Source organism: Protopterus annectens, chromosome 6.part0, assembly GCF_019279795.1.
Source record: "Protopterus annectens isolate FY-2018-M chromosome 6.part0, PAN1.0, whole genome shotgun sequence".
NCBI classification, from domain to species: Eukaryota; Metazoa; Chordata; order Ceratodontiformes; family Protopteridae; genus Protopterus; species Protopterus annectens.
The window spans coordinates 71,007,355-71,023,510 of NC_056737.1; the positions used below are offsets into that span (position 1 = coordinate 71,007,355).

Genomic DNA, 16,156 nt, shown 5'->3' on the forward strand with positions numbered 1-16,156 from the left:
CGGTGGTGCAGTGGTTAGCATTGCTGCCTCACAGCAAGAGGTTCTCCGGTTCGATCCTCGGCTAAGGTGCCTTCTGTGCGGAGTCTGCATGTCCTCCCTGTGGTCACGTGGGTTTCCTCTGGGTGCTCCAGTTTCCTCCCACATCCCAAAGACATGCTGCAGGTGGATTGGACACTCTAAATTGGCCCTAGGTGTGAGTGTGGGTGTGTGTGTGCCTTCTGTGGAAGGTTGGGCTCCGGGCTGACAACTCGACACTGTAAAACTCTACTGCCAATCATGAGCAGACAAGGTGATCTGCTGTGGCAACCCCTAACCGGGAAATGCCGAAAGAAGAAGAAGAAGTGTTTTCTAGTGATTTTATAATCCCTAATAGTACCCTTTCATACAATTTCCTTGGTATGTAAGTAAGACTTATTGGCCTATAACGACTTCATTGACTCACCCCTTTATAAAAAGACAAATGTTTGTTTTCCTCCATTATGAGGGAACATATCCAGTCTGTAAAAACTTTTGACATAGACAAGTCAGTACCTCAAATTACCCTTAATTTTATTTATACTAAAGCTATTTGTTTTGCTCAGCCATGGGTAAATATCTTTCTTAACCCTAATCATTGTATCTGTCATAGCTGAAGTGGTGATTTTTGGGCAATCACCATTCACTAAAACATAAGGCTATGACCATTTATCACCTAATCCAGGTCTACATACTCTGGAAAGTATAAGTAAACCATTCTGCAATAGCCTCCAGTGATGACACATTGATGTCATCTATATTTAGATACTTTTTTCCACATTTCTCTTAACACTTCCACATGACATACTTGAATAAACTTTTCTTATTATCAGGAACCATGTTTGCCATCCTAAACACATTTTCTTTTTCTTTCCTAATATCTTTCAAAGCCTTAATGTATCTTCTTTATCTTATGTTTTGGAATCATTTGGATTTTCTGTCATTCTTTTCCAATTTTTACTTTCACTCTTATCTTTTTTTTACCTCAACTGTTAACCAGGGTGGTTGGCTAATTGAGATTCTTTTCCCTCCACTTTTTACCATGCTTGTGTAGACTATAATTACATTTTTTTATATTAGCATAAAACAAGTCCCATATATACTTTCATATATAAATACTTACATTCTTTCTTCCAGTCCTAGCCTAATTTAAAATATTTTCTATATAATGGAGAGGTAATTCCTCACACTTCAAACTCTATATCCTTTAGACAACTAATAACTAAATTACCTTAAGGCCAGAACAGCATTTAACATTTCTCCAGCTCATGATGGTATTTTGAATTGCTGAATTAATGCCATGTATGATACGGCTGAAAGTATAATATGATCTTATCAAGTCTTTCCTGTCATATTTATCTAAATGATAATAAATGAGCTTAAGTGATACACCTAAAAGATACAAAGCCCATTTTCTACAAGTTTTCCAAATCTCACTCCAAAACATTCTAAAGTAATTCTGCATTTTATTAAAACAAAATAATAGGTTTTCTTTGTAGAAAGACCCACCTCTGTTACTGACAGCATTTCTACTCTTTCAAGATCCTTAACTGTATTTGACTTTCTAGCTGAGTTCTCATTGCTGGCTATCACCACCACAAAAACTCAGTCCAGTTCCTCCTTCTCAGTAGATGCACTTTCTGATTCACCCCTCCTACTTCTAAGCCATAAAATTAAAAGAAATTGAAACACTCCTAAATAAAATCCTTATCAATGCTCAGTTTGGATGGTTTCCATCTCTGGTTTATTGCTCATTGTCAGTTCTGCATCCTACATACTCACAACTCTGTTTACAGTCTCTACCTTTTGTAATGCTGAACCAATGGAAATAGCCATAGTGAAACCATTTCTCAGAATCTTCACACCCAACTCTTTCAATGACTTCCAGACAATCTCTGGTCTTCTAGGCTTGGTCAAAATGCTAGAAAAAATTATTTTCATCCAGCTGTCTGGATATTTTCCAGCATACTCAGTTTTATCACAGGATTGGACAAGAGCATAGTATCTACACATTGCAGTCTTATGGATAATATCTCACAGAACAAGAACAAAGATATACAAAAAGGTACCTTTTTCATTGGCTTCATTAAATGATTTGATTTATTATACCCTGAATTCCTTTTTTTCTTCTTTGCTAAATTTTGGGATCAGCCCCAGAGTTCTTCAGTGCTTCATATCCTTTCTTCATAATAGACACTTCAAAGTTAAAGTAGGCTGCACCTCTTCTCCTTTAGACCCCTTACTCAAAAAGGTATCACAAGGTCCAGTTCAACTCAGTACTAGCCTCCTTTTCATTAACAAACTTCCAGCTAACCTCCCAAAATTTCATGCAGATTTGTACTGCTGTCATTATAATACACAAATGGACACAGTGAAATATTCCAACCTTCTTTATGCCAATGCACACTAGCTCTGCAAAGCCAGAATAATGACTCTTTAACTTGATTACAACAGGATTGGAAGTCATTCACATCCGCAGTCATCCCCCATATTCAGCTATCATAGTGCCATCATTGACTGTGTATACCTCAGATGTTTGCATGTGGTAACAATAATAACTATGTACACAATAATGTATTTCATGTTTGTTTCACCAAAAGCATAGTAGCCCAAATATATCAACATATAGTTTCAATAGCTTAGCAAAAACTATGTTGGGGCAGAAATGCTAATCAAAACACAGATAATGTTGCTAGAATTTTGTTTTACATTAATATGCATTTTTTGAAAGATTTGAAGTGTAAAACTCAAATGTTTGCCATTATTTTGTGAATGTAATCCTCAGTGATTTTATAGATAATCACAAATGTTATGAGGAAAAAAACAAAAAATATGAGGAGAAAATATGGAACATTTGGTAAACTCAAAGACAGTCGAAAACTCTATAATTTCAAGTTTGTTTCATATAAACAGTAGGCACTCTACTTATTTCCCACAAATGCACAATATGGCTTTGCAGGTGATAACCTACTTTCATCCACAAACAACTAGGAAACTAAAGGGATTGTAAATCCATTTATAAGTTTTAATGAATTGAAGGGGAACATTTAATATTCCATCAATAGGGAAGTTTTTTCCAGTTTGTCAAATGTTCCACCCATATCCAAATTTGTAGCAACAAGGACATTTATAATAAGATAGATGTGACCTATCAGAATGTCTTGGTAATATTATTCTCTTAATAATGAAACACATTTGGCCACAATGCATAACATATGATTTAGTGCTAAGCAGTGCCAACCTACACTTGGAGTCCTCCTGTGCTAATGAGATTTGATTTATATGTTGCCATTGTCACTCCTGGGCTCATATTTGCTGCTCTAATTGGATTTTCTTACTAGCTATTCTTGTTTCATCTGGAGATTGATCAGATAGCAGGAGAGTGACTTAGGACAAGTTGTGTTTTACTTATTAATTTCATACTCTTGACCTGGAATTATCATGTGTAACTACAGTTTCCTGCATTTCTTACCATTTTTTTCTGAGTTTCTTCAATTTATAACTGAATCTAGTGATCTGGTTCATTTGTCTAATTAGAAGACAGTGGGGGTTTATTCCTATCTAACCTTTGTAGTAGTTTACCATTTAGGTAGTCACTGAAATCTGGTCATATAATGGTCTCTGTTGATATGGGTTTGTAGTCCTCTTCTATGGTCATCATGGTTACTTTAACAACTCAGTGTCCAATGTAGCTGAATACTTTCTCAAGGCCACCTTTGAGGCCATCTGGCAGTATGTTGCTAATTAAATTAAGGTCAACTATATTAGGAGAATTATAAATAATACCCAGTACTTCACAGGACTTGAAAATGAACACTACCTCTTCAGATACCAAAGGCATGGTAAATGCCCAAGCTGACAAGTGTTGCTCAAATTATTTATCTTTTGTCACACCTCAACATCCCTCCACTAAAATCTTTGATTTAAATTGTAACATTTTTCCTCTCATAATCACTACAGATCAGATCCTGGAAATTAATTCTAAAAGTAAAAATGACAGATTCATTGTCTTATATATTACTTGATAGATTTGTAATTAGCTTTTTGATCATAAACACATATGTAAGAGCTAGGGGAACCCTTTCATCTAATAGAATAGTCAGTAGGTAAGTCCCTCAGGGTTGTGAGTTGGGTCCCTTTCAAACTGATATCTACTTCTCTGATGTGAAGACAGATGTCCCAGGTTTACAGCTAACCATGTTTACAGAGTTTGCTGAATCCAGGGTTGTATTGTAGTTTCTGTGTTGGTCCATACCTAACTTGGATAAAAGGAAGTTTCTCTGTTCACCAGTGAGAGTGGGGAGCTTTGAGCAGCCTATCTGTCCCTGGAGAAGTGGTTTCCAGGTCAGAATGTGTAGTTTATTGGCCATTTTGGGCTAATTTCTATCCCTTTTATCTTCCTGCTATAAAAACCTGCTTTTGCGCAGTTTTGTGCACCGTACAGCGCCAGATAGCTGGGGTTAACCATTCCCGGCTCCACAAGGTCTGCTCTTCAGTTTTTCCCTTAGAACTTGTCAATCTTTCAGCCTAAAGCACCCAGACCCACACCTTTCAGCCCAGCACTTGTTCTAAATCTACTGCAGCACTAAGCACTCAACCCCAGCATCTGCCAGAAGGGAATAGTCTTTCTACTTCCCTACATATTCAGGCATGTCCAAGAGACAGCTCCTGGTGTACTCTCCAGCCTACCTGATGAGCCTGGGCATATTGAGGCAATGCTACAACTGCCTCATGTACACAGACAACCCTCTCCTCCTACCAACACTTGTGAGAGATGCACTTATACAGCCAATCCAGAGGCAAAGCTCTCTCCAACCAAGACTGGAACAGACAGTCAAGAGGAGAAGGTAACAACTCACAACACCCCACTCACAACACTTAGAGAAACTAAACCAACACCTCCAAAACCCACACATAGAAACACCAAGACATATACGGAGGCACTGATTAAAAATCTAAATCTGCCTAGGCAACAGAGACCTCCAAAGCAGACACATAAGCAACCTCCTCCCACCAACACACCCCAAACAACACATAGCCCACAAACTCGGTGTGCCACACAACCACAGCCCATAAGGCAAAACAACATACCCAACACACTTGTGATAGGTGACTCTATAGTCAGGCACACCAATGCCCCACTCACCAGGCTGGACAAAGAGAAGGTTACTGTCAGCTGCTTGTCGGGTGCCAGAATCCGCCACATAACGCATGCACTCAGGTCACTACAAGGCAAGTACAAATATGACTATCTCATAGTCCATGTTGGTGTAAATGACCTGAGATGTGCCTCCCTGGACTACATGAAAAGAGACATAAAAGAGCTCTTGGATCTTGTACCCCAGGCAGGTATGACCCTAGCCCCGAATAGCATCCTGCCATCACCAAAAATGATACCACAGTACAAGGATAAGATGATCAACCTCAACAATTGGCTAAGCTTCTGGTGTCATTCAAAGGGGATCCAGTGTCTGTCTGCCTTGGATGACATGCTTGATAGGCCGCTATGCTTCACCAGAGATGGCCTGCACCTGTCACCCCTGAGATTCAGAATATTGGCCAGGGCTCTTGCCTCCCCTATAGTGCCTTTTTTAGGCAAGGCTCAAAAAACAAACCCAGCACTATAAGAACTACAGGAAACAAAAAACTGAGGGTAATGTTACTCAATGCTATGAGTCTAAACCTCAAAATGCACTCACTCGAGGCACTCCTCAAAGTGGAGAACATCAATATCTGTGCAGTGACTGAGACCTGATTCAAGGCTCCCGAGAGCACCCCAGCACTACCAGGCTATAACACATACCACATGTTTCGGCCACAAAACCAGGACCGAAATACGAAGGGCGGAGGTATGTCCATATTCATCAAGAGCATCCACACCTCCAGGCTAGCTGCAAAATACAATGCCTCTGAATTCATCCAAGTGCAACTAACCCAGGGCAAAAATGCATTCCAAATTGTAGCTTGTTGCAGATCCCCCACCTTGACCCAGGACACTCACTCCTCATTCCTGGGGACATTAGAAAAAATGAGGGTCCAACCAAACACCATAATAATGGTCGATTTCAACTGCCCAGACATTAATTAGGAAAACTACTCTTGTACTAACTCACTGGCTCAACAATTCCTGGAGTTCATAAACTCTAATGCCCTGGATCAACTTGTCAATGCTTTTACCAGGGGCAACAATATTCTGGACCTGGTCTTTACCAACATGGGTGACCGATGCTTAATGCCAGAAATCAATTCCTCGCTGGTTAGATTAGTCCATAAACTAATCACCCTAGATATCCACATCCTGACCCCACCCCCACACAAGGAAACCATCGTAAAAAATTTTTCCAAAGCGAACTTCATGCTTCTGAAAACTGAGGTGACCAACTTCATGACACCTCTGCAGATGAATAACACAGTCAGTACAGTCATGACTGGTGAATCTTACACAAATGCACTCTACAAGCACCTGCATGAGTGCATGGATCATGATATCCCCAACAAAACCAAGACACTATCCTCCAAAAAAAGAAAGCCAATCTGGTGGTCCGCTGCCATTAACAAACTCTACAACAGAAGGAAGAAACTGTTGCAAAAGAGAGTAAAAACCTAGGTATGGAGGAACTCACTGACGAGCCTCAGTAAGAAACTAAGGTCTCTTATAAAATCCTCCAAAGCTAATTTTGAATGAAAAATTGCCACAGATTCCAAAGACAACCACAAAGCATTATTTAGCTGTCAAAACTCTCCATGGCAACACCCCAATCTGCTCTGAGCTACAACAGAATGGCACAAAATATACAGAGCCAACTGATATTGCCAACATATTGGCAGATAGGTTCAGTGCAAACTTTACTCCCCCTCACCCCCCAAAGGGCCCATAACTATACCAGATGGTTGTAGAGCCCCGGCAGTCACAAACACACAGGTAAAAATGGCACTCTCTAAAGCAAAAAACACAGCATCCATGGGACCGGACAACATCCCAGGCTGAGTCTTACATGAACTCCAAAATTAACTAGCTCCCCACCTAAAATCCATGTTCAACCACAGCCTCACCACAGGCTATTTGCCCACAGAATGGCGCACATCAATGGTTATCCCACTCCACAAAGGAAAAAACACCACAGACCCCGGAAACTACAGACCTATTAGCCTGACAAACCTGTTCTGCAAGGCAGTGGAGCACATCATCGTGGAACTCATAAACAAAGATATAGGTAACCTCCAAACTCTGGATGCTACCCAATTCGGATCTGTAAAAGGTAGGTCATGTCTCCTAAACCTGGTAGACTTCTTTGAAACAGTTACAAAGGCCACAGATGAGGGCAAGGTAGTCCACACAGCCTACCTGGACCTCGCTAAAGCATTTGACACTATCCCTCATTCAGGAATCATTGACAAACTCACCAACCTTAACATAAACCCCTACATCATGAGATGGGTGGCCAACTGGCTCATGGACAGAACCCACATGGTAAGAGTTGCTGACTCCAGATCTGACTCCAAACCAGTGACAAGTGGAGTACCCCAGGGTTTAGTCCTGGTACCCCTCCTGTTCGGTATATACTTCTCTGAAGTGCAAGTGAACACCAAGGGCCTATGGCTAACCAAGTTCGCAGATGACTGCAAACTGGGTGCCATTATCAATTCCCCTGCTGACAGAGACATCCTGCAAAAGGGCCTCACCGAGACTGACACCTGGTGTCAAAATCATGGCCTCAAACTAAATGCCAAAAAGTGTGTTGTTATCCCATTTGGCAAAAACACGGTACCCATGAATTACCAAATAGGGGGAAGTTCACTTAACACAGAAAGTGCAATAAGAGACCTTGGGACCCAAGTGGATAGTAACCTCTTCTTTGATAACCACATTGCCACAGTGGTCAGAAAATCTTTCTACATGGCCCACTTAATCACAAAAGGGTTCGCATCTAGAAATAAGGAAGTCATCATTCCCCTCTACTTATCACTTATCAGACCCCTCATTGAATACAATGCCCCGTTTGGGATGTACCTCACAAGACACCTACAACAACTTGAGAGGCCCCAAAAGTACCTCACTAAGAGGATCGCTGGCCTCAAACAATTGCCTCATGCCAACCGGCTCAAGAAACTCAAAATCTACTCGGTCGCATACCGCTTACTCCGAGGAGACCTCTGTCTGAATTATTGGACATGCTCCACTTGAAGAAATCCCTGTCTCCCCAAGCTACACACTCTAGGGACCTAAACCTCACCATAACAATGAATAGGACATTCTGGAGGGATAGATTCATGTCCCAGAGACTTTCCATACTCTGGAACAAGATTCCCATCCACATCAAGCAGAGCCTGTCATTAGCACTATTCAAGAAAAACCTTGATAAGTGGATGTGTGATAGAAAATTAACCCCTGGGGTTATGTCTGGGGCACTGCTTGATAGATGGGCAGGAATTTAATGATACATGGGTGGTGAAAGCCAATACACGGTTGGCTAGGCTTGCTTTGGCTCTCGGGCCGATAGCCTATTACATATGTATGAACCTGTGAACCAGATAATTGTAAATAGGGTCCCATTATTTAATTCCCCAAGAAGGGTTATATAGAGTCAACATGGCCCTGGACATAATGCAAATAATGTAGTGTAGTTGATTTGGGAAATAGCTCTTTTCAAATAATGGCCATATAAATGGAGCCCTGATTAAGGGCAATATAGTCATTAGATAGTCATTCACTTTTGTCAACAGTGAACTATCTTGGCAATCAAGTGTCACATGTCTTAAGGAGATATTTTTTTCATTGCCCAGATAATTATCAAAAGTATATTCTCAGGATCTAGTGAGATCGGCCGGTCTTTGAACCATTTGGTATGTATTTTACCAAACACATATCCACCCTTGAAAGATCTCTCATCATTTTCTTACCAACAGAATCAAAGGGTTGGGCTCCATGTAATATCACAATAGATTAAAAAGTTTTGTTTTTTCTCATGCATTCTAAATAGAGATCCTGTACTACATCTAATTTATCTAAGAAACACTGTTATTTTTAGAAACAGTTGTCTTCAAACTCTCAACATACATGTTAACATAACGACTTCTTAGGGGACAGATTTATCATCCGAGGGAGTCCCTACATGTGGAACAAACATCTCCTGCATGCTAAATGATGTAACACCTTAGCTTTCCTTCTTTGTGAATCCCTTTTCAGTCCTGACAACGTAGGTTCTCTCTTTCACCTGTCCAAGGGCAATCACCACAGATTACCCACAGGATGGTCTTGCTCACACAGCAAAAGAGCTCTCTCATTCACCCAAGTTTACAAAACCTAACTCTTTGGGTTATAGGATATTGATTCAATTTAGACAGCTGTTTTCAGAAGATGTGCTACAGGTGTTATAGGAAAATTGAAAACACCTTAGAAGAAAATCTTATTTTCTGTTTATTGCCAAAGGAGAAAACATGATCCTTTAACTATGCATATCTCTGATATTCTTTTGTATTTATGTGAGTTGCTCCGTTTGGGCCTAGATTGTTTTCTGTTAAGGTCCATTCATCAGCTTTATCCATGTGTTTAATTTTTAATCCACTGCTTATTAAACATTTTGAGTTCAAGCAATTTATAAAAGACATTCTTCATATCAAGCTACCAAGGAAATCTATTCCTCCATCGTAAGAAAATTATGTACTAAAGAAGCTGATTCTGCCTCCTTTTGAGCCTGCTTCTTCCTCTTACTTGAAGTTCTGTACTTGGAAGACAGTTATGCTAATGATCCTTACAGCAGCTAAAAGGCTTTCAGAATTATAAGCTCTTATGAAATCTCTACCTCCTAATATTTTACAAAGATCGGGTATCTCTTATGAGTAATCCTTCTTTCATGCCTAAAGTAATCATTAAAATGTCTCTTAACCAGTCAATATATTTACCTTCTTTCTTCCACCATCCTCAAAACAAAGGAAAAAGAATTTTTCATTCTATACCTGTACACTCAGGTTATATCAAAAATAATAAGCAACTATTTGATTCCTTTCAGGATAAGAGGCTGGGTACTCCAGTTTCCAAGCTAACTATTTTAACTGCATTTTTATTCCCCTTTGTTATCACTTCCATGAAAAATACTTTTTAAATCAGAGAAAAAACCCCATTCTGACAGATCACTAGCTTTTTTAAAGGTCTGGATGCTGCATCTATTTCAGGAGCAGCTAGCTGGTCATCTGTCCACACCTTTACTAAGCATATAGGATTGATGCTTTTTCCAGTTCAATGGCTGGATTCACTGGCTTTATCCTTCAGGGAATTCTGGACTCCAGTTCCTCTACCTGTCCGCTCCCACTCTTTATAGTAAGCTTTGGGAATCTTCCCATAGCTAGTGAACAACAGTGATTAATAAAGGACATAGTACAGTTGTATAAGAAATTATCATAACTGTAGATCCCCAGTAGAATCACTGTTGCAGTATGAACTCCCACCTTCTTTCTCCCGGGTTTTTATATTATTGTAGATACTTTTATGTATTTTCATGGCTGAACTGAGATCTTCTTTTACATTTACCCCCCCTTCTGTTTTCCCTTTATCTTCTTCCTTTGACTTCTACTCCTTTGGTCCGGAACAATAAAGTTCTGAATATTTTTAGTCCCATATGCCCTTTGTGTACCACTGTTGCATTTTGTGTGTATGTCAGATGTACAGGGTGAGTGGAAGATGCTCAAGCTTTGGTATGATGGTCAGACATACAGTGTCCTTGGCAGGATAGTTCTAATAAGTAGTAACTACTGCAACAGTGATTTAATTGGATATCTACTCTTATGGTAAATTCTTACACAACTATACTTTATTACTAATGGATGGATGGAGTTATCTAAATCATTAAATAACTTTTCTTCTTTTGTACTCTTAGATTAACAATATTTGTTTGCATAATTAACCCTTGATTCCAATCTTTATTATCCCCCTGCACAATGCAGAAATGTTTCTATAAAGACAAAGTTCAAGAAAATAGTATCAGTATTACAGCAATTGCTATAATGGAAGAAACCTAAACTAAATCATCAACCTCCTTAGAAAACTAGTCATTACAATCTTTTAAGCCTAGTCAGGTATGTTTTATACAAAGGTATAATCAGTTTTAAAACAGATGTTTTGCTTTGCAATATGTTATTTTCTTTTAAGATGCATACAATTATTTATACGATACCGTGTTTGAAAATGAACTAAGAGTTTATTAAAACATAAAAATAATGTATGGAATTTAATAAATAGTATCTTCAAATCCATTAACAGTCCCCGGGCTAATACTTTGTATACATTTTTAATAACGTGACAATAGGAAACATTCTACCATTCCATGAGTTCTAATTGCAGTAATGTATTCTTTCTTAATTATAAAATTAGAACTTATGGACTGTTCCCTGTCGTCAAGTTATTAAAATTATTATAATATTTATAAATATTATTAATATTGTTAATACGTAAAACCAATAATTAATATTAATGCTGTAACAGTATTTTTTTTAATTATGTAATGATATATTTATCATTTCTCTGGATTTGTAGCCCCTAGACCAGGAATTCAGTAAATATTTATTAATGTGAATATTTTCTGTTAATAAACCTGAATCAGTTGCCCCCAGAAATATTTACTATTATAGGTTCATAGGTTGGTACTAGGCTATCGGCCCTAGGGCCTATACAAGCCTAGCCATAACAATTCCCTGGCTATTTCTCCCACAATATTTACTTCACTAGCATGGTGACTGACATGATCCCCAGGATGAATTTCCTATCTCCCATCCAATCATCAAGGTTCCTTTTGAAGAGGGCCAAAGAGGCGCTCTGCTTGACATGTATGGGCAGTCTATTCCAGAGTCTGGGGAATCTCTGGGTCAGGAACCTATCCCTCCAGCATGTTTTGTTAATTGTGATGACAAGGTTTAGATCCCTGGAGTGTGTGGCTCTGAGAGATTGTGATTTCTTTAAGTGTAGCATGTCCAGCAGCTCTGGGTTTGACATGGCCTTGTTTGTTAAACAGAGATTGCCTCTGAGTAGACGATATGTGACAGAGTATAGCTGGAGTTTTTTTAGATGGTCAACACAGAGCATCTGCTTTAGGCCTGTGATTCTTTTAGTGAGGAATTACTGTGGCCTTTCCAGTTGTTTCAGATGTCTTGAGAGGTACATACCAAACGGGGCATTGTAGCCTATAATGGGTCTAATGATGGATGAGTACAGTGGGACAATGACCTCCTTTTTTTCTGGATGAAAAGCCCTTAGTGATGAGGTGTGCCACATAGAAGGATTTCCTGACTGTTGTGGCAATGTGGTTATTGAAGGTGAGACCATGTCCACCTGTGTCCCTAAGTCTCTTATCACACTTTCTGTGTTTAGTGTCCTGCCACCTATGTGATAATTCACGGGTACATGTTTTTTTCCCAAAGGGGATGACTATACATTTTTTGGCATCTTTTGTAGAATATCCACATAATTTTGGGGATTCAATAATGGCTCCCAGTTTGCAGTCATCTGTGAACTTTGTTAGCCAGAGTCCCTTAGTGTTGGCCTGTACTTTAGAGAAATAGATGCCAAACAAGAGAGGTCCCAGGACTGAACCCTGAGGTACTCCACTTGTCACTTGTCTGGAGCTGGATTTGGAGTTGGCTACTTTTACAGTCTGGGTTCTGTCAGCAAGCCAGCTGGCAACCCATTGAGTGATGTAAGGATTAATACCAAGCTTAGTAAGTTTATCTATGATTCCAGATTGGGGAATGGTGTTGAAGGCCTTGGCAAGGTCCAGATAGGCTGTGTGGACTGCCTTACCCTCGTCCACAGCTCTGGAGACTGATTCAAAGAAGTCAATCAGGTTCATCAATATTTAATCTAAAAATATGCTAAACTGTGAGTTACAACTACTATACTTTCAACATTGCAAAATCATAAAAATTATGGCGGGACAAGAAAAAGAAAATGTATCATTTACTGTCAGTGCAACTTCATGAGTGTGACTTAGCAGTTTACTTTAAGAGGCGCCTTCAGGCGCACCTTTTCTGCATAGCTTTCTAAGTGCATTGTTTATGTATTCTTATTTTAGCATTGTGATATGCCCAGTCTTATAATTATTCACAGACGTTTGATTGATGTGACTGAATGATAAGAATTCATAGATGAAGGATCTTCTCACAGCAATGCAGGATGCAAAGGAAATGCAGACCACTTTAGGATTATATACCTTCCAGGATAACTCTTCTAACCAAATCATGTGGTTATCTATACCAGGAGGCATCTAAAGACAGACACACACACACACACACACACACACACACACACACACACACACACACACACATTCCTGCATACACGCTCACACACACCACACACACACACACACACACACACAGTCCTGCACATGAGCTCACACACACCACGCACGCACACACACACACACACACACACACACACACACACACACACACACACACACACACACGTGCGCGCGCTCGCGCGCAAGTGCGCACACACAAACACACATTATCAAGGCATCCTTGCACTAGATCAGTGCACTACACCTCTTATTCTAAGCTAATGTTATCTGTCCATATTCTCACAACCAAGTTCAGGAAGATTCTGTCACACTCTGGGCATCTGGCATGTACAATATTACTAAATTTAATTTTAAATTTTTTGAGTGCAAACATAGTATGCAATCCTTCACAAGGCAGATATGAGTTGAGATGGTAAAGGGTGAGATGATAATAGCACTGTCACCCAAAAATGACTGATCTGAAACTTTGTATAATGACTCAGGACAGAAATCCTGTCAGAAAAATAGCTGTGCAGTTATGTGCTCTGCTGTGGGCAAATTAGGAGTGTAACAGCCTTTGCCATCATAACATAGATGGGGATACAGTGTGTATATGTGGGGGGTCTGAGTGATGCACATAAGCAGGAAGCAGAGAACTCAAGGAAAAGGGGAAAGAAAGGGGAAATTAATTTTCGGCAAGGTTACTTTACTTAACATTTAACAATGGGTACTGAGCAACCTCAGTGCCTTGATATAGAGACGTTCTCAGGGTGTAAATGCTGGGTACAAAGACTCAAGGACAACTTTATGTTTTCCAGGTTAGTTTTCCTTTTTGCAATAATGCATGATTAAATCACAAAAAGAGGTAGGAGCAGTTTAAAGTGCATCACTTATTATAAGGTGCAGTAATATATATGTCTTAGCCAAAGTTTTAATTTACAAAGCATTGTTTTACAAATACAAGTTTCAAGGCCAAAACATACTATTGCTCTGCTTCTTGCCTTCTCTTTACTCATTTTTTTCTGATAAATAGTCCTGCCCAAACATGACTGAATAGTTATGCAGTTATAACTTGTGTTCTGTCTACATATATACAAGTTATAATAACATTAGAAGGTTCATGCCAGCAGCTTTGTGTGTGTGATTTTTGACCTGTTCTGTGTGTTATCCATTTATCCCAGAACTTTTATATTAGTACATAATCTGTCTCTTACAGTAGCAGCATGTTTTATAGTATCTCTATTTTGTAAATCGTTTTCAGGGTATCTTTACACGTACTGCTCTGAATATGATATTTGAAAGTGAAACTGCAAAGCATGTAACATCCTGTTAATTCTTTGTATCTTGGGGATAGAACCTCAGACAGCAACACTTGATGAATTAAAGAAGCTCAAAGACTATGTGAAGTTAGAGAAGAAACAAGAAAAGGAACTGAAGGAGATTCAGAAGAAGTACCAGAAACGCAGCGATGAATTTGTACAGAAATGCAGCTCAGCCTTGTCCAGTCTGCATGTACTGCTCAAAAGGAAATCAGGAATCAAGAAAGTGCAGAAACCAAAAAAGAAAAGGTAATATTTCTCATAAAAAACAGGCTTATCCGTGTCTTGCCTTCAGTAACATGGACGTAGAAATATAGTTTGGTATATAAAAGTTATACCAAAAGTCATGCAGATCATAGCTGATTATGATGCTTGTCACTGGGCAGCCTGTGTGGGTTTTGATAGCTGGGTTAAATCCCACACATCTGAGGAGTTCACTCTGGGGAGATCTCGGGGCATGTTTTGTAGCACTAGAACTGGACATGCAGTACACAAAGTAGAAGGTACATAATTATATAGTAGTAGGTATTTATATGCTAATTTGTGTATAATTATCTGGCAAGACATACTCACTGTCTATATTAGTTGGTTCATTCTTCAGTAAGTACTCCTATGAGACTTAGTATAATGGGGAAAGGCTCCATCATAACGCAGATCAAAATGCCATACATTTATAATGCTCAGAGGTGGATCAATGAACATGAGTACTGCAGTGTTACTATGTGAAACCTATCCAAGTGAAAGTACATGATCAACTAGGTATGGTACCCCACTTTGGAATGAAGAGACAAATGTCAGTTGAGAAGATACTGTCAGCATATGAAATTAATGATGTTAATTTACTTTTTAATGCACAATAGCGGATGGAAGCCTGAATGAGGAGATATCTGAAGAGAGAGAAGCACTTTGCAATTGTAAAGTTAAGTGACGTAGTGCAACATGGGAATGGAGAGAAATTAGCTCAGGAAATATATGACACAGAACGAAAGGTTGTACGTATAAATAATTAGTGAATTTACTAGGGATATGAGGAAAGTGGAGCAAGTGACACTGGGAATGAATGGCCTGAAGAGTTAATAGAGTATGTTTCAGGGAAAATTAGACATGAGAGAGAAGGGCTGGAAGGGGAATTAGATGGATACAGAAAGAGAAAGGGATAAAAGAGGTAAGTGACACAGAGAAAGATAGGTGAGTAAGGTAGAAACAGGATATTTCTTTGTGGAAAATTAGGAGTTAGAATGGCAGGTAACGGTAGACGGTTAAATGGCTGTATTGCTTTTATGAGGCCCAGCCAAACCACAAACAGGACTGTTTAGCTTTAGTGAGTTTTAGGAGTTGACATTTAAAGAGAGGTAAGAGACAGGCATACATAAACAGATCCCCTGGTAAGGCATTCATGACTAAGGGGACTGACAACCATGGTTCACTGCTGAAGGGAGTTCAAGATAAGGAATTTGTTTGTTTGTTATTTATTTGTTTTTTACTTTTTATTTATTTTATTTATTTATTTATTTTTTTAACAAATTTTAATTGAGCTGAAAGGCCAGACAA

The 16,156-nt window shown here is 39.1% G+C and overlaps 1 protein-coding gene across 1 annotated transcript in view; it reads left to right on the forward strand.

Moving 5' to 3' along the window:
* The first annotated feature begins 320 nt into the window (after window positions 1–320).
* Window positions 321–16,156, forward strand: part of LOC122803769 (1-phosphatidylinositol 4,5-bisphosphate phosphodiesterase beta-2-like) — a 445,743-nt gene continuing 429,907 nt past the window's right edge. The window contains exons 1-2 of the mRNA XM_044073457.1: window positions 321–396; window positions 14,641–14,854. Of these exons, the coding sequence (XP_043929392.1) occupies window positions 321–396; window positions 14,641–14,854 (290 nt within the window). The remainder of the gene's footprint in view (window positions 397–14,640; window positions 14,855–16,156) is intronic.